This window comes from Buteo buteo, chromosome 14 (genome assembly GCF_964188355.1).
Source record: "Buteo buteo chromosome 14, bButBut1.hap1.1, whole genome shotgun sequence".
NCBI lineage: Eukaryota > Metazoa > Chordata > Aves > Accipitriformes > Accipitridae > Buteo > Buteo buteo.
This window is the reverse complement of record NC_134184.1, coordinates 5,608,591-5,635,202: the sequence shown is the minus strand read 5'-3', so window position 1 is coordinate 5,635,202 and position 26,612 is coordinate 5,608,591. Positions and strand designations below refer to the sequence as shown.

At 42.5% G+C, this 26,612-nt stretch overlaps 1 protein-coding gene across 7 annotated transcripts in view; it reads left to right on the top strand.

Moving 5' to 3' along the window:
* Positions 1-22,051, top strand: part of MBNL2 (muscleblind like splicing regulator 2) — a 112,693-nt gene extending 90,642 nt beyond the window's left edge. For 5 of the 7 annotated variants that reach the window (XM_075045952.1, XM_075045946.1, XM_075045949.1 and 2 more), the window contains one exon: positions 19,092-22,051. In XM_075045952.1, coding sequence (XP_074902053.1) covers positions 19,092-19,219 — 128 coding nt within the window. In that variant the 3' untranslated portion in view covers positions 19,220-22,051. Of the gene's footprint in view, positions 1-3,850; positions 3,946-19,091 lie in introns of all 7 variants that reach the window. The other 2 variants (XM_075045953.1, XM_075045951.1) reach the window with 1 other exon arrangement.
* Positions 22,052-26,612: the final 4,561 nt, after the last annotated feature.

Sequence of the window (26,612 nt, the reverse complement as noted above, 5' to 3'; positions counted from 1 at the left end):
AATCGTTTAAAACGACGTGTTTGCAAATGCGCTTGACATTTCAGCGATGTTATTTTAGTTTATAGAAATAATGTCGGTTAAACAAGGAATGAAACGCACACACGATGATTTCCCAATCTATCAGCATTCACATATGTTTTTAAAGATAAAAACAAACACAGATGGCTTTGACTTCATGGAATTTTGCTATAAGGCCTGAGTAACAACCTTGGAGCCTGCCCCTGTATTTATAATAGTAAGTTATAGCGTGCCGTATTTTTAGCACATTGGAGCACCAGAATATCTGTGGCAGAAAACATGCTGACGTTTATGGGAGTGTTCGGAAAAAAAAAAAAAAAAATTGTGACACTGCCTATTGGGACGTGAATGGAAGACTGCCCTGTGCTTACGAACATACAGAAATTTCCACAAATTTATTTTACATTGTAACCCTGAGAATTTGCAGTATGATATGCATTGTTCCTTCCCTTAAGCACTCCCTTTCAGGGCTTACCGCTATTATTTGTAATTGCCAAGGATTTTAAATTAACTATGGAAAACACAGTTTAAACAACCTGTTTCAGTGAAACAGCATTTGGATATTTTCCAGACTTTTGGAGTGCTCATGCTTCCTTAAGTAGCTCATTCTTGGTGCTTTTTATTGTCCATCCCTCTTTTCAACTAATGGTTGTAATTATAGTTTTATCTTACAAATTTCTGATGGTAGGAAGGGTGGATCTTAGAACCAAACCTTAAGGGCCAGGCTGTTGGCAAGCCCCAGAACAACTGCATGAAAAAAGAAGAAATAGAGGGATAACATAGCAGATGGAGCCCAAGCCCAGAGCAGAAAAGCTTTCTCAAAGTGCTGAACCTCTTGCTCTTTGCGAACGTCATCAGCACCTAGAAAGGATGTTAGAGAGAGGAGTGGGGTGTGGGAGGAGGTTAGGAAAGGGAAACCCCCTCTATGTGAGTGGGTGTCATGAGCTTTTCATTAAAGATGCTATGTCTGATAATCCCACGGTTCCTGGGAAGGCTGGATTTGGAGGGTGTAAGGGTTGTCATGCCACCCAGGTCTAAGGAGCAATGCATGACATTATCTGTTGGATTTTCAATGATTATGTGATATTTTCTGAACTGGTATAATTTTCAAATGTGTTCCTTGTGTGTGTGTGTGTGTGTGTGTGTTAAGTTAAAATTATAGACAAGTTTTGCTGCTGGAATATATATAAAACTTAATTGTTTTATATAACTTCTCTGCTTTTTTAACCACTTGCTCCCCTAACAAAAAGTGTGGGGCTTGACTTAGCATGGCTTACCTCCAAAGTTCTGCACTTTGTTTGTTTTACATCAGTTTGATTGCTTTGTCACTTTCTCCTTATTGTTTGGTGAATGATCTTAAAAACAACAGATCTTTTCTCTCTTCCCATTGCTGTTTGTGAGTGTTTCTGTAGCCTCTAGAGGAGGAACTTTGTGTATTCTCCGGGGACTGTTCTTGGGTAAGGTCATTCATAGTTACACTGCTACTGCGATGGTCCGATAAGGGGCTGCGGTGGTAACGAAGCAGGAATACAGGAACCATATTTGACTTTGTATCAAATATGCACGTACCTGGGACTAGTCTCCTTACCTGCTCGCCTTCACCAGCTTGCTATATGCACTCTACTGAAAATACACGGGTTTGTTTTCTTTTTTTTTTCTTTTTTTTTTAATTTGGTCTTCCCGGAAAGGTTAAAGGTGGACTAGGCACCAAAACTAAACTGCATGGCAGGCGAGCAGTCCTTCAGAGCATCTTTGAGGTACACTAGGAGCCTTTTGCTGGAACGTTACACGCTTTCAGGTGTTTAGCTTGGGGAATTGTCACAGTAGTGTTTTCTTCAGTCAGAAGCACCTCTCCACCTCTGGTGTTGTGTTAAGAACGAGTACATTAACATCAAACGCAAATTTGGCAAAGCCCCTGCAGAACAATATTGGCTAATTCCTTTTTAACTTCTTTCTCTGCTGCATATCAAAGAGTTGGTGAATGTTGATCCATACAACATTGAGCTGTCTGAATTACGCAATGAGTTCTGAAATTCCCCAATAATGTGGTATTTAACCAAAGATGTTTCTATAAACAAAAACCTGTTGCTGCAAAAGTACTAAGTGAAAGGATAAAAGTACTAAATAAAAAAGTTTATGAAGTAACTTGTGGATACACAGAAACGTGCCAAAAGTCACACAGTATACTCAGGAGTTTAGTAAGAACATAATCACCTTTTTTGTGTTAAAGCGAAACTATGAATGACCTTACAGTTTCATTTAACTAACTTACTTCTCTGTGGTTATGCTTGAATCTCACTTTGAATGTTAACTCTAAACGGCTAACCTGTTTCTTCCCTTTATCCACTTTTTTCACCTATCATTGCATGACACGCAGGGTCAGTTTTGTGCATGACACCCGCTACCAGTATTGGTAGGTTCCAAATTTCTTTATTGATCTCTTTTTATACTGTATATAATGTATATTCACTTGTTTCAAGAATCCTAGGCAAGATTTAGACACTGACTAGAATTAAAGGTTCGCTTGTCTTTCTGGTTGACTTTGCAGAGTGTTTAGATCTGTAGATGAAAGCTCCAGTTTAGATGTGATATCACCTGCTATAACAACTACACTGCAAAAGCATAATACCATGAATTCCAGTCTGCTTTTCAGTTTTCAAAGTTTTATTTCTCTTTATATTTTATAATGTCTAGTACTATAAAATCATAAAATACTGGAAAAAGCCAGCAAATTTCATCAGTGTTTTAAAGTTTCATAGTGGTGTGCCTATTTCTCCTTTTTGCTGTGTGTTAGAAAGTTTTATCAGCGTTTCCCAGAAATGCCTACTTTGATCCACAGAGGTTCTGTTGAAACCCGTAATCTGAATCTCACCCCTCCTTCAAATATATTTGCAGCTTGGAATTAACATTTTGGGCATGCAAAATGGAAGTCCAGTGCAACAGCCTCTAAGATGGAAAAGCAATCTTTCTTTTATTCTATAGCCCTATCCCAGTGATTTTTTTTTTTGTGGTACTACTCAGATAAGCAGTTAAAATATCAAGCCTTTAAAACATCAAGTTAATAATTCTTCTCCCATGAAGATGCTGATTAAAATTCATTCTTAAAATGAGCAAAAGCAGCAACTTCCACAAAATCGACCTTGCTTTTTTGGATCAAACAAAGTAGTATTTAAATCAGGAAAATTATTATCATCCTTCTCCTGACTTTTGCCTCAAAGCAGATGGTGATTTAACTCTGATAAAGTCTAACAGTTATGCAGTGCTAGTGGAAAAAAAATGCACAAATTGGATTATAAAGGAAGCCAGCGAGTATCTGGCTTACTTCAAAATGAAGATACATGAAAATAATTCCTTTTTAAATTGTGCTTAAAAATGAAGATAAACGCTTATCAGTTTCCTTCCCAGTGCAAACCACTGTATTTTATTTTTTTTTTAGTAGAATTTTATTTTGGAGTGCTTTATATCAATACTGGGGGAAAACAAATTGCCCATGTAATAATTCTCAGGTTATTTTGGTGGAGACCTCGTTTGCGCAAGTAATCCTCTCCTTAGAGATAACACCCACGTTTTCAATGGTCCTTGCTCTTTTTTCTGGGAATCGCCGATTGTGTTGACAACCTTCCTTTAATTGTACTTGTAATAAGCTATTTTCCCTTTTTTTTTATTTCTCCGCCACGCTTTCTCGCTTTGCACTGTGATTGCATGCCATCTGCCGGTTTAACCCATGACGATGGCTTGCCGCTCTTGATATTCACCATGCCAAAAATACCACTTCTCTTACCATAATGCTGCACCCTCCTGTTCATTGCTTCCATGGTTCCCCTCCTGAAAGTACCCATGATGCACAACGCTACGGCCGCCACTGTCTCTGCAGCAACAACTCCTGCAACAAGTGTTCCCTTCGCCGCAACAGCCACAGCAAATCAGGTTTGCTCCTTTTAAAGCTTTCTTTCACAAGATCCCGAACTCTAAATGAGTGCTGAGATTTTTATTTTAATTTTTTTTTTTAACAAAAAAAATTCTCCCGGAGAATTTTTTTTTTTCTGTGTTTACCCCATCAAATTTTACTTTTATTTTTAAGTCGTTTATAGCAAGTGTTTGTGGGACAGGTTGCACTTATTTAGAGTTAACATTTGTTGCAAATAATGATGTAGCTGTGTTTTGTGTTGCGATGTTTGTACCTAATTATTGTGTAATTAACCCAGCTGGAGTTAGAGTCACCATAGTACTGGACTACTTACAAAAAGTCTATTATTAACTCCTAAGTTCAAGAGGAAGATCATCACAGGTTTCAAACGTTCAGGTGTGTTAATGTAGCCTTCTCCATGCCGTGTGTGGAAGTGACTAATTTGTAAGCATGGAAGCTGTCTAAAATCACAAGCGGGACCAGGCAGCTGAAAAAAGAAAAAAAATAGAGAGAAACAAAATTGAATGTTTTCTGTAAATGCTAGTGATCAAAACAGCACTCGAGATATTTATGACTATGCCTGCTTTATGTTTCAAAGTGTATCTCTAACCTGGGAATTATATTTCCCTAAGGAAGGACGTTGTTACAAAGAGCCCCCGGGGTTATTGGCAGAGGCAGGCCAGGAAAGATGATACTTTCTCCTTTTCTTCTGTGGTTTGTTATGTTAATGGCAGTTTTCATTTTGGTAGGGTTTCCCCCTCCTCCTGTAGGACTTGATTCCCAGGGAAGACGTATCTATTGCAGCTCAGAGCACGTAGCTTTGGCTCCTCCACTGGGGCTGTGGAGATTCCCACCCCGATGCGCCCGGCATCCAGGAGAGGAGTTTGCCCAGCAGTTGGGTCGCTCCAGCTTTTCTGTTCCTTTGGGACCATGCTGGGGCACGTCCACCCGAGAGCTGTTTTCCCTCAGGTTTTGAGAAGTCAAACTGAGGAGGAAGCAAGCAGATTTCCTCACCAAAAGAAAGCAAAGGGCTATGTCCCCATCTCCTTTCCTTGTGTTGCTCCTGGCCAGACCAACAAGCTGTTGCAGACCTAGTAGAAACGTTTGCCCATGGATTCATTTCCCTCCACCTGCCAAGGAATTACAAAGAGATCAGTGAAAATATTTTGCTTAATAATGTTATGCCAGCAGATTTATCTTTTTTTAACTGTCGGTCCAAAACTATTTAAGTATCCCATGGAAAAAACAGAAGTTGCCGCAAGAGTTTATTTATAATAATTTAGGAAAAATATACTACCTCTGAAATACACCCTACTTTCTTAAAGAAACACAAACCAGTCCGTTTTCTTTATTTTTTTTGAAAGGCTCGTTTGCCAACATTGTGGTGTTTGTGCTTCTAGTATTTTCACCAAAAGAGGGTTGTCGTTTTGTGCGTTGTTTTCTGAGAGCTAGCTTGTTTTAATGAAAAATATGCTTGGGACGAGGAGGAAAGCGCAGCAGACAAATGGTGCGTTCCACTGTCCTTCCCAGAACAGTGTCTGCAGCAGAAACTCGTTTGGTGGTATCCAGTGTAGTTTTGTGATCCCGAAGTGGTGACAGAGGGAGTTGAAGATGCCGAGGGACTATGAGAAAACGGGGTGGTTTGGGGAGGGGGTCAGCTGGGGACCCTCTCCAGCACGGGAACGCAGCCGGGGCAGCCCCACCACCCGCGCTCCGGAGCACCAGAGGGGCTGACTGTAGCTGAAGTAGGATAAATACATGTACACCTACAAAAGGACCAGTAAGCAGTCTTTTTTTTTTTTTTTTTTAGTTAATGGGAATATATGTGTAACTAGTGCCACTGGGGAGACAGAGGTGTGCCTTAATGCGCTTTCATATCTAGCAGGTCAGCAGGTAGAGCCCCTCCTTTCCCAGTACTGATTTTATTTGCGTTGGAGGATCAGAGCATTTTAAACATAAGAGGAGTTGTAAAAAGTGTCTGTCTGTATTTATTTAGTTTGCTATATACTTGTGTGTGTGTATACGTATAACTCCATGCTGAAATTAAAGGGTGGTTTAACACGGGGGTGGGTTTCCACTTGTTTAACTTCAGCCGTTAGGGTCCTGCCTCTTTCTCTTGCCTGTGGAAGGAGCGTAGGTGCGTAACCAAAGCTCGGCACCGCTGCACGTGGAGGAGATGACTCCCACCCCAGCAGCTTTTCTCGTTGGCTTCTGTAGCGTGTGCCATTGTTGTCTTTTTCTTCTCACTCCTGTCTTTGTTTTAGTCATCGTGAATCTTTAAAAGCTGCTGTAGAAAACTGTGTATTTGAAAGGAAAGTAGTAGTAGCTACTTCTTTTTAAGAGGCAAATCTCCAAGTTTGCTGTTCATTTCCAACCTCTTAAGAGTTGGAGACAAAGGTACAACACTGGGAAAGGTCCCATAGTAACTCTGTGGTCCTACGTCTCAGTACTTCTTTAGCCCAAGAAACACAGAAGAAGCAGGTAATTAACTTGGGTTCATGGTCATAACGTCCTTTGTTTGTGTCCTCTTCTATGGATTTAAACTCTCCTGTGTATTTCAGGAAAGGACTTTTTTATTCCCATGTAGATAAAATTTCCTTTCCTGGTCTGTGCCACACTGCTTTACATATCTGTGGGATACGGTTTCCTCTTTCCAGTGTCTCTACTGCACTTTTTTAATCAACCTGCAGCCTTCAGCCCATCCCATTTTGGCTCCTATGGCTTCTCCTTACAATGCCAGGCATGAAAAGACAATTGGAGCAGGGCTTAATCATTCAGCTCAATATCATTTAGCGTAGTATTCTGGCCTGGGGAAAGATTGCTGGACTTCCATGGGTTGAATGTGATGATCCCGGTGTCCTTGAAGCACCAGTGGAAGGAAAAGTCAACATCCCAAAAGTTACGGAGTCTCAGCTGATGGCTAAAAAAACCTAACAACTCTGTTGGGTCCAGTAAATAATTTAGTATGTGCTGTCAGCTTGTATTTTGGAAAAAGATGAACTATGTCTCATGTCTTCTGTATGTCCTTTCCTTCTGAAAATAACATGAGTAACGGCTCAAAATGTGCCTGCGTCGACACATGCACAGCTGGTCATGCTTGGCCAGCAACTCTGCACCTTGTGTGTTCAATGTATGGCACGAGGCACGTGAGAACATTGTGTAGGGTTAAGGGCTATACCACAGGACCTCCATGCAGGGTGACACCAGTTAAGAATATATGGAAACTTGGAAGTCTCTTGCTTTTCCTGACTTACAGAAGTTAGGTTTTAAAACAAAAATAATTTTCTGGCAGTGTACTTCAGAGGGGAGGAGAATCGCTTTCGCTCAGTGCAATGAAAACAGGATGGAGCAAAAGCGCTTTAGCAAACCCTGTTTTACAAATCCCGATTAAAAAGTGACTCGGCCGATACAAGGGCTGGTGGCGTTGCCGTTTGTTCACTGCGTGTGGACATCTTGTGAGGGGCTGTCCCCGCCGACTCTAGCTGCCAGGCTGTGATGAGAGGGTATGGAGGTGGGCACTTCAGGTTGGGATTGCCAGTGAAAGGCAGGTGGACTTCCAAAGGTACGCAAGGAGTCCGGGAGCGTGACGGGTCCTTCCCCTTCTCCTCTTCCCCCCTTCACAACTGCTCCAGCCGTTCCACCAGAGCGGGGCTGGAAGCCGCAGCTGCTTAACCTCGCTTCAGGGTTAGATCCTTCATGAACTTCGGTTCAGTCGTCGTTTGGGAATGCTGACGTTTTCTTGGAGGTTGGAACCAGCAAAATTCCAAGTAGTGTGAAATGACGGTGAGAAGCAGCGTTAAGGGATGTATACGGAGGGCTTGGTCCTGGCTCCCTCTAGTGCATGCATGTGGGCAGAGGTATGTAAAACATCTTATTTAAAATATTTATATGGTAATTGTGTGTTAATATATACTTCAGAGATCTTTAACAAAGCTTTTAATTACTACTCCTGTAGTGGACTAGCAGTACTCGACCAAGCAAGGAAACTGTTACCTGCTCAGCTTCACTCACAGGTAGCCAGAAGATTTCACAGAGGATGATCTATCTTAACGTTATTTGAGAGAGGTGTTATTTTGAATTCTGGGACTGAGTTTCGATTTGGAACAGTGCCAACACCTGCTTTGGGGGGCTTTAAATTTCTAATTACTAAATGTCTTTAAATTTTCTTCTCGCTTCTTTGAATTTCTTCTTACTACTGCTTCATTTACATATATGCATTGGGTGAGTCCTACAAGGATTAAAAGGACTCAGCCTGAAATTAAGACACCTGAGTGTGGGTGCCTACATGCAAGCTAGAAGTTGAAGTACCCATTGTAGACCGTGAAAGTTATCAGCACAGTCAGATGAAATCTGGAGAATAGTCTGATTCATCCCTCAAAAGTCACACAGGGCTTGGTTCAGTTGCCTAAACATGTGTCTACTGGCGTTTCAGATTGTCCGAAGATAACCTTGGATGTCTAGGTTATCCGAGACATTTTGACGAGCTTGGTAGATGCAATACAGGACCTACAGACAAATCTGCACGCTTCTGAACTGGCAGCTGGGTGACGGGCAGGAGACCTTAGCCCAAATGATACTACAAGCCTGGTGAGCAAATGACCTGAGCCTGCAGTGGGTGATCACATGAAGGCTCCGTTGGCTTCCTCACTAGGTTGTATCACCCCACTGACTGCGACGGGAGGTTAAGACACTGGGATTTCTGTGTCTTAATCTGTGTCCTCAAGCTCAGTGGGTGCTTCCTTAGTTCTTGGTTATTACAGGGCAATTACCAAATTCCAAATGATTTTAAAGAAAATAGTCTTGCTCACATTACTTCAGTACAGAACAGTACATGGCTTTATTTTCTCTAGCGATGAAAATGGGCTGAAGACTGACAGTATAAAAATAGCATTACAGAGAATGCTGCTTGAAGATGTTATTTAGCGGCAACATTATTCTACTGGTTATATGACCTTTAACCAAGAAAGAAAAATTAAAAGGTATGTCAGAAAAATGAAATACTCATAGGCCATGTCTGAAAAGAAGCATAAGATCAACAGGCTGTCTCATGCTAAGGCTTGTGATTATCTAGCACAGCTGTTTGAAGTTATGCATCAGTGTTCGCACTAAATTAGGTGGCAATTATGCAGATATTAATTAAGAAATCATTCAGTAGCCTTCAGTTTTGTCAAAATCTGTAAAAATACAATGAAGTGAAAATAAAAATAGTTATGTTACATTTGAGTGCCACAAACAAAAGGACAATTAAAATGTTTGCCCCAGAATTCAAAAAGTAGTTAACATAACGTAAAATACAAACGTGCCAAATGTTCAACGGGGATTTGAGAGTCCGTGCACGGCAGCTCCCTCGGGAGGGAGCGGAGCCGGGACGTGCAGCAACAGAGCACTTCTCCTTGCCAAGGCGCCCGCAAAGGCAGCCGCCGCTCCCAAAGCAGGCAGATTCTCCTTAGACCAAAATGTCCTGTGGCACCTACTCGAGCTAATTTCACCTTCTGCAGAAAGCAGAAGCACCAGTTGCTCCCTCTTACAAATATTCCTTGGTGTCCTCAAAAAGGGCTTCCTCTCCAGTCTACCCATCTAAGCCCGGGAAGCCGAGGGCTGAACTCAGTGCTGCTGACCAGACTTCTTCTGTCTCACGTTCCCTGTCTTCCTTGTGGAAACCTGCCGGACTTGTAAACGGGGAGAAAAGTAGCAATATACCGAGAAAATTAATTGACAAATCTGATAGGTAATAGGAAACGGCCTTTTTTGTTGGTTGAAAGCAAGGTTTTGAGAAGGAAGGTGGGAAGGGGAAACAAATGTTATTTACATCTGTAGTGCCAGTATACAACAACGTTACAAATAAAAGCCTATCCAAAATTCTTGTTAGTGATTTGAAAAGCTTTAGGTGCAGTTTCTAAGGGAATGGAAGAACAGGTAGGAAAGCGCTTCTGCTGTGAATAATAAATATCTAAACAATTTCTGTGGGTTTTTTTGACTGAAAGTCTTGGTCTAAAAATTCCATAAAGTCCCCAGTTAAATACTGCTGTAGGAAATTCTGTTCTAACAACAGAAAGGGCAATTTGAATCTGACATGAAAAAATCGAAAAAAGGGGACAGAGGAACAGTTTCTTTTTTTCAGACACGTCATCAGAGGGGATGCTTGCAGTGAGCGAGCCCTGAGCAGAACAGCGTTGGGCATCTAGCGAGCGCCCACGTATGGTGCCACGCTGCTCCACGTAGAGGTGCCGGCGAGCCTTGGCATCTGGGATTGCAGGACTGGGCATCTCGCCTTGCACCTGCACTAGGCTGGAAAAAACTAACCTAAACGATCCTTGATCACGAAGAGTCATTTCTCTAGAGAAGGTATTTGGATAGCGATAGCTTGTCACGGTAGGAAAGGCAAACTTAAACCACTTGCTGCCTCTCTCGTGCTAGACACCCAAGAATCGCAAACCTCAATTCAGTCAAGTTACCGTGTCTGAAGACACCGAGTTACATGTAAGTAGCCCTAACTTTCAGAATTAACAGTTTGCGGGCTCAAGAAGTGAGAGTTTCCAGTGTTAAGCCCACAACAAATCTCAAGCGGTGTCAAGAAAAGACCCTTTGAATTGCCTTGAAACAACTGACGTTACAGAAGACATGGCAAAACTTTTTTTTCTGAAACCGTAAGGCAGCAAGGAAGCAGAGCCAAAAGATTACCCTGGGAAATGTAAAGAAACGCTGTCTCATGCAAACTTTAACCAAGTGTTTGTTTTACTTTTAGTAACATCTTTTCGTCTCTTAAGATAGTGTCTTGTTTCTGTGTAGATGATGAAGACTTCTGGCAGGCTTGCATACAGAGTTTTAGAAGAAGCGGAAAATCTGCGTTTTGGGGTTTTTTGGTTTTTTTTTAGAAATTGTTCCCTCACACCCCCCTGCCCCTGTAGAGGACTGAAACCTGACTTCCTCTGATAGCCGGCTAGATGGCACTATCACATAATGTGAGCAGTAAGCAAAGGCAAACCCTCTATTTCTTTTATATAACAAAAATCAAGACATATTTCCTTTCCTGTTATAGACAGGTTGAGCTTTCATGTCATTGCAATTAAAAAAATATATTTATGTTTGATATGATAACTTCCTTTTGTGTTCTTGCTTTTAATTATTCAACAAATTATACTTTGACAAGTTGAGTAAAAGTCTTTGGGGGCATATATTTATTATTTAAACACAGGAAAATTTTTCTGAAGTCAACTCATTTTGTAGGCATTTGGGGAAAAATGAGTTTGTTTCATTGTGCTTAGCATGTACACACAGCTCATGTGAGTCTGGTTTTTTCCATCATAAAATTTTAACAACACAGTGCAGTGCAGAGCAGAGCTGCAGATGTACTTGTTTGGGATTCTGTTCTTTGAAATAATTGCATCTGGACATCCCGAGCCGCTCCAACTGTTTTCCCTTGAATTAAACGAATATCATATTTTTATCTCAGTGTATGATTTATTGCTCACCAGAAATGCCAGTCTTCGGCTTTGAGCGTGCAGGAGGCTGCCCACGTAACAGCAGTGGAAACATCTATTTATTTATTTATTTATTTGCTTGTTGTACCTGTCGTGACTTTCAGCTTGAGGCAGAGATTTGTTAACTTTGACTGACTTCATTTTTAGCGCAATATTATCTGCAGTGACACACGATAGTATGTACGTCTGTTTATGTGAGAGTATTCAGACAAGAAGAAAATTAAGGAAGCGGTAAGCAGTCAAAAGTCAGGAACGTTAAGATTTCCTCAGAGAAGTTGGAAGTATAGTGAGTTTTATAAAACTGACGCAAGTGCTGTAAGTGTGGTGTCTGATGAGTAACCTCGATGAACGTGAGTTTGGTACCTTTCGTGGTTTGAGTTTAGTTCTGGGTGTTGCAGTGGACCATCTCTTGCTTGGAAGGGAGTCTGAACTGGAGCGCCAGGTTTTGGGAGAGGAGGGGTTTCAGAGCGTGGTCGCAGCGTGAGCGCTAGCCGTGCTCTGCGTGCAGTGGCCGTGTTTGCCTAAGAGGGATGCCATGTGCGTAGTGGCAGCCTCGTCTTGCATGATTTGGGGGTGCATGATGTGTAAGAGGAAAATATAAAGCAGGTTTGGTTAAAAGAAAAAAAAAAAAAGCTAGGTGAGGACACCTAAGAAAATGCAGGTGTGGAGAAGTAACACCCCTATAAGAGGAATACAAGAGGAATATGGGCACTTTCACAGGTAATGCACAACTTGCGCTTGGCCTTTCACTCCTTTGTGCTCTCAGTTCCTCTGCGTAAGCCTATTCTGGCAGTTTCTAAAATTCAAGAAGAGAAGGAAAATGACCTGAAAGTAGGAAGCGAAAAACACAGATGATTGCAGTAGCTCAGACCTGCTAAAAGGTAAAATTGAGTGGCTATTCAAAACAACCGCTGTACAGGTGCTCCTAAAATACTACAGCAGTGGTTTTCTCATTTCTCTGTAGTCTGTCTGCTGCCTGTGCAATTAGTTAAAAATAGGTTTTGGTAGAATGTATTAGAGTATGTTATGATAAATTTTTAGTGCTGCATTATTTATTACTTTAAAGAGGAATAAATAAAGCCAGATGGCTTTCATTTTTAAAACAACTACTCCTGTTTCTTCAGAGTGAGTAAATACCTATTAAGTTGAACTTAAATATTATACATTATTACTTGAGTAAATACCTATTGAAGCTCATAAGCATGCTAGGGAGTTGGCAGCACAAGTGGCTTTGGACTCTCTTTCAGGACCTTGTGAGTATTAAATGAGAAGAATGATGCTGTTGAACCCTTGGGCCCTTTGGGATGCAGTAGTTGCCTTGATCTTTTTTTTTTTTTTAGATCGTCAGGATCCAGAGAAAGTCTTTGTCAGCTTTATGACACCCTGATGGCCAACAGCTTGTGCCTGATGGAATGAAAATGTGCTAGCAGATGTGTCCACATCAGCATGGACATTCCGACCCTCAGCCATTTCCAGAGGCGTGTTATCAATGTATGGGACAGGCAGAACTGCGCACGCTCAGATTTAGGGAAGAAAAGAGAGGATGGAGCAGGGCACCAAAATTACCACGTCAGGGGATGGGCTGTGAGAAAGCCAAGCTAACAGGACCTCCGCTCATCAGCAAACACCTGATGCCCCCGGTATTAGTCACCGTATGGGCAGGCAACCAAGGAGGTCATCTGTGGCCTAGACATCTCACCCTTTGTATGCAAATCGGGGGTCATCTTATCGATGAGCAAAGTAGGCAAATGTATTGGGGAGGCATTGGGTTAATGGAGAAGCAATAAGATAAAAATCCTCCTTCACCCCTGAATTGAGGAGAGGTCCACAGTTAGTGAGAAAAACGAAGCACGTATACATTAAATCATAATATGCTGGAAATGAGAATGAAGTTTCTGGCCATCAAGGGAGGAGGAGTAGCAAAGGGAAGAAGCCAGCGACGCAAGGTGGAGCTCCGTGTGTCTGTGAGAAGTGATGAAGTGTTTGGCAGTGATAGCAGAGGTAACCAATTGCTTTCAGCAGGTCCCTCCAACCCTATTGGTAGTTCCTTCAGGTTTTGTCTGGGGATACGTTTATTCATTTTTTTTTTTGAATTTCAGTGTTTGCAGACGGCCCCGTAGAAAGATGCTAGTCTGACACTAGTTCTACAGGGGTACCAACTGGTGACTGTGAATTCTGAAAGCGGAAAGGGACAAACGAGGGAGGCAGGCAAACGTATTCGGGAGAGACGAAGAAGGGAGGCTCTTGCGGCTGTGACGAGACCTGCGATGTAGTGCAGACAGTAGGTCAGGAGGGACTTCCAGCGGGGGATTACAGCCGGGGCAGGACCAGGAAAGAGGCCAGGACCACAGCTAAGGTGGGAGAGATGAGGTGTGGGTACCCGAGCATCTTTCCGCCCTGGGAGGGGGCAGGCGGCTTTTAATGCAAGCAAGAGGTGGAGCCGGCTCAGCTGTTAGCCAGCTGAGGACAGGGGCAAATCCCATCCCTTGGGGGAATGTCGGCGGGAGTCCTGGGGTGGGGGATTGGAAAGCTCAGGTTGGCACTCCAGCGAGGTGCTGCTGCCGAAGCCGTGGAGAAATAGGAGGTGAAATAGTCCATCTGTAAGGCTGTGTAAAAATTAAGTAAGACCAAGCGCAACTGATGTGATAGTGATTACTCTCAGTAAATGTCTGAATATTTACTCATCCTTTTCCACTTTTGATTAAAAAAAAAAAAAAGACTGTTTCATTTTGAAGAAAAAGAACAAGGCACATGCCACAAAAGAGCATTCTAAGAGAAAATGAAAAATAAAGAGATGGAGGCATTTCCCAAAGGCATGGAGAAATATAAATAGTCTTGGGTTTCATGTCAAAGGGAAGAAATACTTGGTGTTAGTGCTATTTTTAGAAAACAGGAGAAGTTATGAGACAGCCTGATATGAGTTGGCTGTCTGAAAATATCTGTCGTTTTTAATGTATACCCTAGATGTATCTGACCAGTCTGCTACTCTTGTGAAAAAACATTAAAATAGAAAATGTCACTGTGGTAGGATTCATCTGTCCTGACGCAGGTGTCTAAAAGTTAAATACCTCAGTGTGAACTATTTGCCACAGACTCTTACATTTGGTGGAGGCGAAAAAAGCATCATGAGTTGATAATCAGTCTCATGCTAAAATAAGTTGCCTGAGGTAGGCTAGTAAGATGTAAAATAGGGTGACCAGCTGAGGTGTACGTGTCCGAAATCATCTGAGATGGATCTTGCCTACAAGAAACTCCTATTACTACATTGCTTTTAAAATGAAAGGCTGAGCGGTCTAAAATGTTTACTACATATGAGTTCATGTTTGGAGGGATAAGTGCTTTGCAATGTGGAGGTCAAATATGATCTTACTGCCCCCTTAAAATGTATTAATACTTATAGAGCAAAGTGTGGTTTGGAGAAATAATTTCAAAACTTCTGAAAGAGAAAAATGTCAGACGTAGATGCAAAGTCATGTTTTCCAGCTGATCCACTGTGACAGGTCTTTAGTTGAACAAGAGTTCATGTACGCTGAATTCATGCAGAATGGTAAATTTTCTGTATTCATCGTTGTATAATAAATCTGGGACTGGAAACAGAATTTGACACAGAGAGAATAAAGAAGCTTTATGAGTTGTAGCTTCAAAACAGAAAAACTCAAGCCAAACGGTGTTCTTGAAATTCCTAGTACCCAGTCGTGATTCTAGGTAATTTGATGAATTCTGTGAACTCTGTCAAGTAAAGCAGTGCACATAGTAACCTGGGTGTCAGCGAAGAGTTCACAAAGGTGGAATTTCCACCTCAATTTAAAAGAGATTCTCAATTTTACTTTTTAAGTCTTGAGATAATAACCGAGCACAGCCGCCTTTGCCGGGTCTGAGGAAATCCCAGGCTGATGTCAATTTGTCTGCTGCTGTGGATGATGCTGCAGAACAGTATCACCATTAGGAGCAACACTGGCTGAATTTAGGGATATTCTGTGTTGCACAGGGCCCTTAATGACCACTGTGGTCGGTCAGAGGTCCTGAAGGTAAAGGTCTAAAAGACCCGTGCTCTGATAGAAAAGAGAGAAAGTCTTGGCATTTGGGAGCTGAAAATGTCGCCTCTAGAGAGCTGGAAAATTTGGAAAAGCAAATGCTTCTTGGCGGTTAGAACATAGTTTGCAGAAATTTAGGTTCACTCTGTGTATTACTAATTTCAGTGAAGTCTAGTAACTAACATTGGCCCAATTTCAGTGATTTTAGTCTGAAAGGTAGCCAGCTTTCTGGCACTTCAGAAGGGTACCAAGCAAGGGTACCCTCTCTCTGTGATTGCCTCCAAAAAAACACCCTTTCCTGTTATTAAATCTTCCGTGCATTACTACCCCAGACTGTAAGTGCCAGGCCATTCTGGTTATGCTAGAAATAGTGTTCGTATTAGATCTCTTACTGCAGCAGCAGCAGGTGTGTGTTCTGGCACGTCTGTCTCCACACCTGTGGATCTTACCCACGCAGCGCATGAGAAGGCGCTTTCCCGTGCTTGACCTGTAGACCTTTGTACGTGGGACAATGCACACTCATTGTAGTCTTTTTTTTCAGTTTTTTATGCTTATATATACACTCCGGTAAAAGCGTCAATACATTATATCAAGTTGCTGCGAAGTATAACGATATAAGAGTACCACTGCAAATACGAGAAGTCATATATACGTACACTTGAGAAGTAATTCTTCACACAGTAGCGAACATGAAGGTTGTTGGACCTATGTATAAGTAACGAGGGAGCGCAGGCTCTGTCGTAAGTGTTTGCAGGGATTTTCCTTCGTCGGTATGTTCTGCACAGCTGCTCCTCTTTCAGCATGCAAGCGATGGAGCAATTAGCAGCGATGCAGACTCAGATAGCCTCCGTCTTCCATCACAGTTTATTACTTTGTTTGTAGATTAAACAGAAGAGCTTCACAGTGTGTTTTCCATGCAAAGTAGTTCAGCATTTTATGTTTCTCTCTGTCAGACACAGTGAAACAAACAGTTGCAGAAGCTGGTACATGTGTATGTAGCTATGGCAGAGTTGTGATATCTTTTGAGAAATAGGGTGTGAACGTATAATTAAAGACTACGGGATATGTTTTGCACTTTGTGGCTAAGGTTAAAAAAAAAACCGTAGCTCCTCAGTTCTGCATCTCCGCACTGGAGAAGCTTGTTCTGAAGGAGAGACTTGAGAGTTTGGTGGGTTTTTTTTCCTTAGAAGGACTCCTACGTGTACTAGAAATAGCCGGGGTGCCACATGCCCTAGTTGTGTGCCCGGCACGAGCGGCGGCGCGGTGAGGACGACGTGGCGGGAGCAGTCCGGCTCCGCGACCACCGGCAGCGGGAGAAGCGTAAACAGGACGTGCTGGCGCACAAAAGGAAAGCGTTCGCATTGTCTTCGCCTTCCTGAGTTGCGAGAGGAGGGGAGAAACGAGGGGAGAAACGGCAGGAACGGGGCCGGGGCGGTGGAAGTCCTCACCTGGGCTCTGCCGCTCGCCGGAGCGGGGCAGAGAAGGGGTCCCTGCTCTTCCACGCTGCCCAGGACCCCTCCGTCCTGGCTGACCGGCGGCAGGGTGACTTGCCCTTGGGTTAGTCGAAGCGCCGGGGATAGTCCTACCCTTTTGCCAAGAAGCAGCCTGAGATTAGGCCGCCTGCCTTCTCTGTCGCACGTTTTGGGGGAATTGGGAGCATCAGTCTTGCGGGGCTGTTTGACCTTTTTAGGATGTCTCGGCATGAGGGGCAGTGATCCGTCTCCCTGTACGGGGAGAAAAAAGCTACAGGAGAATGCAAGTTTATCCCCTCAAAAGTTGGCAGGCGATGTAGGCAGCTGCAGTGTCTGAAATTCTGGTTTTTTTACACTGAGTAGATTTCAGGTTGTGTCCCATTAAATCAGACCTTAGGATCCCTTAAATACACTTCCGTGATTATGGCTAACCCAGTATAGCTAAAGCTGCTTTATTAATTACATTGACATGTTGGGTTGTAACATGCTAAATATATCAGTGCTGATAATCTCGGTCACTTCTTATTTTCAGCCCAGCTACATTCTTCATCCGTACTGTCAAGTCACCGTGCTGTAGATGGACCAGGGTTATCACAGGCAGGGCTTTATAACTTCAGCAAAGGTATTTCTTTGTTATTTCAATAGGAAACAGAAGATAGGCGATAAGCTAACAAACTCACAATGGGTGGAAGTTCATTAAAAATATATGTCCTTGTTGTATGTATGATGTATTTAGATGTTAAGCCCTTTGGAGCAGCAGGTGTTTGTACAGTGTCGTTACAATGGGGCCTCGCGTGTCACCAGATTTTCAGTGCTGATGCTAATCAAAGGTGACTTTTTGGCACGCCGGCAAGTGAGGTGGGGTCAGGGAGCTGGTCCGTGCATGCAGAAAGCAAGGCGGGTACGGTTGTGAGGTGTGTTAAAATGGGCAGGGGACTAGAACAAGCGCCTTCCACGCAGAGGCGAGCGTGTTTCTTTTTGGCAATCTGTATGTCAGAGGTAGTATGTTGCTGAAGTTATTTTCAAAACACTTTTTTTTTTCCTTCTCCTTTTAAAATAAATATTGCATTAAGCAGCAGTCTAGTAATACACAAGTAGGTCAATGTGCTGTCATGACTGTCTTGCATACCACCCAAAAATACAGTTTAAAAATACGTCAAGTGCCAAATTAAGCAGGAAGAGCAGGCGATGCACTCTAATTCCTTGATTTGTGCTCAAGTCTGGTGCACAGATTAGCAGTGGCGTGATAAAATATCACACCCCTAGCTTTTGACATCGCTTCCACCGACAGCCATTTCAGGCAGGGGATGGAGATCTGGACCGTTTTCCAATACTGTGAGCAGGTTGAGTCGGTTGCTGGGCACGTGGTGCATTTAACCTTCACCGTATTGGAAGCGCGAGAGTTTGCATCTGTAAAGCGGTTGCTTCACCCTCCGTTTGAGACAGCGCGGAGGTAAAGCAGCAAGGTTAGTGAGTAGCTAGGCACGCAGAGGTACCATTATCATCATCCCCCTGGATCTCCTGACATAAGGAAGCGTGAAAAAACCTCTCAAGTTCGCTGACCTGCAGATAATTTTTTTTTTAGGAAACAAGCAGCTGCTAGAAGCGCATTTAAAAGACACTTGAGCTTCTTGAAAACACCCAGCCCACTACATCTTTTTGCTTGTTAGCGGCGAGGGGCCCTGCCTCCACCGTTTCCCCTGGCTGTCCCTGATTTTGTGGGAACAGGGTGGGAGCTGGAGCATCGCACCAGGCACCGATGCGCTTTTGAGCTTCCTCGGGAGGCGCGGGGCTGCTTCCCCTCCGCTGACAGCCCCCCGGGGCGATGAGGGTGCCCACCCCGCCGACGGCCAGGCCCTTCCTTCGTGGCTGCCGTGCCGCCTCCGGTATTTTAACACATAAAATACCCCCCCCTCTGCACGTTCTCACGCACGTGAGGACGTGTGTGCGGGAGGAAGAACACCAGGTTTGTGAAATGCAAACGCCTCCCAGGGCAGCGTGGGGATATACGGGATGCTGTCCCCTATGGGATGCTGTCCCCTATGGGATGCTGTCCCCTATGGGATGCTGTCCCATACGAGCTGCGCCACAGCTTAGTTAGTCCAGCGCCGGCCACCTGGGCAAACTGCTCTCCCCGCGTCACCTAAAAGGGCGATCACGCTTTCCTTTCTCTTAACAGATAATCCTGAAATAGCCGGCAGGAGCGGAACGGAGTGTCACGAAGCCTCCCTGCGGACGGCCAAGCACGGCTACTGTACATACTACCCCGTCTCCTCCTCTCTAGAGTTGCCACAAACTGCATGCTAAGTCAAGAATTTGTTCTTACGGACAAATCACAAACTCGAAAAAGCTAGTGCTGCTATGTCATATATGAATATTAAATATGGTATGCTTACTATACTCCAACCTAAAATAGTTAACTACCTGATACCAGCTGTGATGTTTCAAGACATAAAGGGTAACATTTAGTTTTAAAGATTTTCTAAGCATAGTTTAATTCTTGCAAATATTGTCTTTTCTCCATAACTATACCTAACGGAAATGGTCCAGTTAAGTTAGTCTCATGAGATTCAGTGTTTATGAATCTTTTGAGCTCAGCAATAATTAAGTTGTATTGGCTAAAAACTTATCCCAGTTGCAGGTTTAATTTTCACCCAAACTATGATTGGGGTTTTTCTTCTCGGTTAAAAAAAAAAAAAAAAATCTTGGTTTTGCTCCCCTAGAGAGTTGATTCCAAGAGAGAGGAAGTGAAACACAGCCCAGTGTCCTGCACATCACCCTGCCAATCTGAATATTTTTAGCCAGAAGTCCAAAGTAAAGCACAAATTCTTTAGATGCACATGGTTGGTGTTTGACTTGTATGGAGAAGTTGCATTTGAATCATAGCAGAATAGCAGAAGAAAATTTAAAAATTTTGCACAGTATGAACTTCATACCCCTTTCAATCCCCAAAAGAACAAAGTCTTGAGAATATTATTTTACGAGTATATTTATAATGTTTTTAAAAAAAGACTTTGCAGAAGTGCCTAAATTTTGTCACATCAGACTTGATGAAAGTGAGCCTGATGCCAACCGTCAAATCTCACCGGAAGCGAATAATCTTTCAAACTCATAGTCAGGTTACCAAAAAGATCCAAGCTGTTAAGAAGTAACTTCTAGAAGTGTAAAATCAAACAAACAAACAAAAAAGACCAAACTAACAAAAGACAAGGCGAAAAAGAAGGCTGTAGATGAAGAGATTTGTATGATACTCTTAATTTAATTAAAATTCAGTTGAGTCACTGAAACTTCATAGGTGACTTTAATCTAGACTATTAACTGAACACTAAGAATGTAGAATGAGATTCAGTTTAATAAATCATTACTGTATTTGCATTTTTTTAATTGGATTGTAAGATTGTAACCAGATTAGAGTGGAGAAAAAAATTAGTTCTTTTAATTGTTTTTCTTTAAAAACATATTTTATGTCACAAAAGTATGAAGATATCTTTAATACAATTATATACATGTTATATATACATACATGCATATATATGGATGAAGCAGATTTTAATGTTGTTTACTTTTTTAAATACTTTGTTGATTTACAAGGTAATTATATATGTATAATTAAAATTTCATTTGTTTGATTTGAGATTTGTTTCAAGCACTATTGTACCAAATATTTCATATTTCACATTTTATATGTTGCACATGTATCACATAAATGACATAGTTTTTAAATTATTGTTTAAAAAAACAAGACAGCTGTTATAAGTGGATATTATGTATAATTGTTTGCAGCATAAGTTTTCTATGTGGACATTATTAGTGATTGCAGTATTTTAACTTAACCTCTTCAGATTGATTGTAAACTATTTTAAACTTTGGCAGCACTGCCTGTTCTGAACGACTGAAGGCACTAACCATATAATTATTTGTCTAGGAAATTATTTTCCAGGCTAAATCTTGTTTGTCCGATGTCTAATTACTATCTATTTATATATAAAGCTGGAGATTTGATCATCCGAAAGAAAAAAAAAATCACGATTCGATTGTAAAATTAACATAGTGCTTGTAACGTTGCGTTAGTTTTAATTTGTGGAAAAATAACGTATCTTAACTTGTTACTTAGCAGTTAAGGTATCACCATTATATACTATTAAAACACTAATATTTGTAGACTTTCTCAGTCATTATAACTAGGTAGTTGACACTGCAACTTGCCTATATCTGTCAAAGTTGTTTTTATTTTTTTATAATAGTTAATTTAGGCATTTGGGTAGCTTATTGTATAATACTAAATGGTAAATTATCCATGTTGTTTAAATATTTTATGTAGATAACTCTTCAAGACATTGTTCTGTGTGAACTTTTTATGTTTCGAAATAACTGTTATTCTATGTTTTTTACAATTAATCCAATACTACTATTTTTTGCCCATGGATGACGAAGCTTCAGATACATCAGGTCTTTCATCCAGATAAACTGACAGACAAAAAGAGAAAATGTATTTTTAATAAGAGATCCACTTTCCGACTTTATGACTTTGTAATATTCCTGAAAACTGTACAAGTACAAACCTATGCTAACAGTAAGGAGGCAATTACAGAGATGTGCAAATACGTGTACAACAGATTCTGCATTTTATTTATTTATAAAGTAATTTTATAGACTATTTCAAAATTTGGGAAGATCTAAAACTATTTTTCTGTATAAATATTATTTGCCAAAACTTTGTTTATATTTTAAAAAAAAAAAGGTCTAATGAAAATGATTAAATTTTAAATGCTTTGTTTAATTAAAAAAAAAAACAACAAATAAACCCCCCTAAAAGAACCATGAGATGGGCCAACACAGAGACAGTGAATACTGTAGCCGAGACATGGTTTCAAGTGACTTGAGATGTCTCAGTGTTTATTTTCTTCAAAGGATACAGCACTTCACCAAAATACCTTTTTGTTTGCCTCTCTCATCCAGCATAATTGACGACGCGTACGATGAATATTTCGGTAACAGTTAAAAGAAACCCCTCCATTCACTCTTTTTCCGCATATAACGACTAGTGGTCTGTTAAATAGCCATTCTATTTCTGTTGTGACGTTAAATTCATTCACCCAATGTACAACCACTGAAATAAAAAGAAGCATTTTAAAATGAGAGCGGAGTCGGGGCGATCCTTTCTTGTGGCGCGGCTCTGGGGAGAGGGGCCTGGAGTTACAAAAACGGCCAAAAGGAAGCGGAGGAGTCTTTAAAAAGTATATGGTTTGTTTGGGTGTTTTGTTTTGGTTTTTTCCTTAATTGCGTGTTCAAGTAACAAACCCTTCAGTGCAACCCCCGGGTGCGGGACGCACGCAGCTCCGAGGTTTCTTCGCACCATCTTCTCCGATCGGTTTTTTTAAATGCTTTAAGGAAAGGAAATAGAATTCCTGCAGGTCCGAGGTCACGCGTGACGTGGAAAACCACCCGGTCGACCAGTCGATTTGGATGCATCACAAACGTACTGGGGCAGGAGCCCGCCGAGAGCGAGCGTGTGGGATGGAGAGGAGATTCGGGGATGACTTGCAGGGAGAGAGAAGGTCCGGAGCGTTAGAGGGCTGCGAAGGCATCGTAGAGCAAAAGCAGCAAACGATTCAAATTAAACTAATGCTTCGGGAGTGGAAACCCTCTCTGTTCGCACTTTCTCGTGTTAAACCCTACCCTGGACGGTTGTCAGCTGCCAAGAAGGGTCGGGACGTGTCGATTTTCGTGCCTGGAAGGTGCTTTGTTTCTTGTCAACTTTGGCACTTTCTCGGCAGCGGAGAAGCGCTCGTGGGAGCCGTGAGCTTTCGGGAGCCGCACCAAACCCACGATCCTCGTACGCCTCTGGGCACGGAGCGTACCCCCATCAGGTCCTGTCAGTGCTTCCAAAACGAAGCGAGATGCTTGTAGAGAAGTGGCTTTGGAAACCTTTGGTATTCCCACCGCCACACGCGTCCTGAGGGACGGACGGTGTCCCCCGCAGGGAGCGAGCGTATCTCTTCTGGCCCCCACGTGGTGCAGCCCATGACCATAAGGCGTCACTATTATTATTTTCGGTATGTTTTGCTTGGTTTTCAGTTCAAAGGTCTGAAGTAATCTGAGGGCTGGGGTGTTTTTTGCAGCCCACTGGAATTAATAGCATGAAACAAAAGGGGATGTGACATTTGAGGGGTTAGAGCCTGCTGGGATAGCTTTGCGTGTTTGTATACGGCGAAGGAAGCCAAAACTGGTTCAGCCTTGTCCGTGCTGTATTTTGGGAGTGTCTGTTGAGCAAGTTACTGAAACAGCAGCTGGGTTTTGTTTGAGGAAGAGTTGTTTCACTCCAGAAGAGAGCCTAGGAGCAAGCCAACATTTCTGTACTGTGGGTGATGATGGAAAAAAGGACTTGTGGGCAAGGCTGCTTGACGGGGTGGGCATTGAGTCTTCGGCTAGTGGCATTTATCGTATGAATTCGTGGGACCCCCAAAAATGCCTTGCCTGGAATTGCTGAAAACCTTCCTTGGCATCTGATCATACGCAGACCACGCTTTTCACGCCTGCGATCATTTCTCTAGCCAAGGCTTTTGTCAAGTAACCTGCCTTTTTAATGTCATCTTATTGACGGTTCTGGAGGGTTTTTGCTCAGGTCAAGATGATTTTTATTGCTGGAGTGGGTGGGTGTGTGAGGGCAATACCGTCTCAGCTGTTGCATTAAAGCAGTTACTATTGCTGGTACATAACGCATGTGAGCAAATAGTGGTAGGTATAGAAGAAATAGTTAGATTATCTGTGAAAAAAAGAAATTACAGAAGCATCTTCTAAATTCTTATTCTTCTAATTCTGTAATTCTAGAAACCTTAGAAATTGTAGAAGATGAATTATGTGTGTCATTACACAAAAATACCTTCTCCTGTAGCAGGGGAAAAAAAAAACCCACCAAGAAATGTGAAAGGAAGATAATGGTGTGAGCTGCTTATGCAATGTTGTGTTGCAGTTGCGTTATTTCCACCAAAGCTCCTTACAGAGTGAGGAAAATACACTCGGGCTTTATGATTTAGGAAAATCACTACAGGAACGACGCCCTGCTCCTCTCATCTTCAAAGCGCTGGATCTGGATGCTACTTTTAAGGAAAACAAATTCTGGTGAGTGTCCTCCTTAGCCTAATTGTCAGAAAACAGTCCGGGTGTAGCCGGCGTGGTGGGTGGTTCCTCAGTGGGTCATCGGACCAAAGAGATGCCGGGACGCGGTGGTGACGAGGGTGACCGCAACGGTGTAAGGTTCACCTTGTAGGAACAGCCACGAACGCCTCTCCTTTTCACGGAGGGGTAGAGGGAGGAAATGCTTTTATTTCCTTGTTTTACGGTTGTAGTCGCCACACTTGAATGCCAGCGGAGCGCATTCGGAGACGCTAAAGTTGGTAGCTGACGGCACGGCTCAGGACTGCGAGCAAGCAAGTTTTTCACGCTTGGAAAGCTGTTAGGGTGGGATTCTGCTTTCTCTCTCTGTAGCTGTCAAGTATCATTTCAGACACTGCAGGGTACCCGCTTGACCTAAAGCTGCTGCTGTGGAGGAGGACGGGTCTGGATGGATATCCTGAGTCTGCCAGCCCCATGCAGGTGTCTCAGATACTCTGCAACACCTCAGATGAGTTCAGTCCATGAATCCCACCTGTTTTCACAAGGGACTGTCAGTCGTAACAGTGGTTTTCGTGGGTTTTAAAACACCGTCACGCACAAGAAATCACAAAATCGTGAGATTGGTTTAAATGGCCTGATAGTTAAAAAACCCTGTTGTTCTCTGTAGGTATTTGAAGTACATTCAGCTTGCATATTTAAGCTTTTTCTCTCCTACCGTGATGCCTAGAAATGTTTTTCATGTCACCTAATGTGCCCATGTGCTCATGGAAGTAAAGAGCAGCTCATAAAATTTGTGAGAAAGTAATGAAAATTGACAACACAAATTTTGCAGATTTGGTGAACTCAAGATGTTCGTGTCTCTTACCGTGTTATAGGGAGGAATGAAGAACTATGGTAACCCTTTGGCATGTAATATAATTTCTTCAGGCTTAATCTTCACATGGGCTTTATTCAATTATTATTATGCCAGTGAAGGAGTGATGTTATAACTTGATCTGAATGCAATTGCAAGGGGAGATGGACTGTCCCTGTATGCAAATATATCATTGTTTAAATGTTTCATATGAAGTGATTATACCCTACTCTATCCTATGTAGTTATGTTGCTTCAATTTCTCTGTCTGTAAGGCTTGATAACAAGCTGTCCTCGGACAGCTGTTAGGTAGAGCCTGCACATTCATTTCCAGGTTTAAGATAAATGGTGAAAAGCAAGAGTCCTCTTCTGTGTCCTTCCTCAAGCCAAATGTGCTCAAAAGAAAAGCTACGTAAGCAAGTCCAAGTAAACGAGGACTCACATGGAAAAGAAGTGGTCAGCCTTGAGAAGGTATCGGTAGGCTTTCTAACTACAGAATGTGATAGGAAGCATTTTCCCTTTCTATTGACCTTAAAAGTGATTACTTTATACCCATTCTAGAGGCAATAAATGAGGTTGAACTCTTCTAATAGAGAATCAGAGCCCTCCTCCATGAGTGTGAACTTTCCGTGACCGGTCGCTGGGGAAGTCCCTGGGCTGGTGGCACTGCCCATTCCTCAGCTGTCGCCTCGGAGTCCATGGTAAGTGCTTGTGGGCGGCAGTAGAAGCACACTGGCAACTCCTCCTGTGGCCTGTGGACTTTTCATTTTATTTCCTTTTAATTGGATGATGGGAGAAAAGCTGAACTTCAAGTCCAATTTTATTTGGAGTTGCAGGCAGGTGTGGGATTTTTGTTTGGTGTTTTTCTCCCCGACTTACTTGTTAGCTTGATCATGCATCCTTTGTAGCTTTTAAGAGCCAGGCTACTTATATTTCAAGTATATTTGCTTCAGTCATCTTTAAATGCACATTTCAGATGTGCTCGTTTGTCATCTACATCAGTTCCTCTTATTCTTCACAGAACTTGCTCTGCAGCAAGGTATTTCAAATATTCTGCTTAATGAAGTACAATCTAAAAAATAATTTATAACAACATACAGATCCTCCTAGAATCTATACTAAGGCACGTGGAGGACAGGGAGGTGATTTGAGACAGCCAGCATGGCTTCACCAAGGGCAAGTCTTGCCTGACCAACCTAGTGGCCTTCTGTGATGGAGTGACTGCATCACTGGACAAGGGAAGAGCTACAGACGTCATCTATCTGGACTTCTGTAAGGCCTTTGACATCATCCCCCGCAACATCCTTCTCTCTAAATTGGGAAGATATGGATTTGATGGATGGACTGTTTGGTGGATGAGGAATTGGCTGGATGGTTGCATCCAGAGAGTAGTGGTTAATGGCTCGATGTCCGGATGGAGATTGGTGGCAAGTGGTGTCCCTCAGGGGTCCGTATTGGGACCAGTACTGTTTAATATCTTCATCAGTGACATAGTGGGATCGGGTGCCCCCTCAGCAAGTTTGCAGACGACACCAAGCTGAGCGGTGCGGTCGGCACATCTGAGGGACAGGATGCCATCCAGAGGGACCCGGACAAGCACGAGAAGTGGGCCTACGTGAACCTCATGAGGTTCAACAAGGCCAAGTGCAAGGTCCTGCACCCGGGTTTGAGCAGCCTCCAGTATCTATACAGGATTGGGGATGAGGAGATTGAGAGCAGCCCTGCGGAGAAG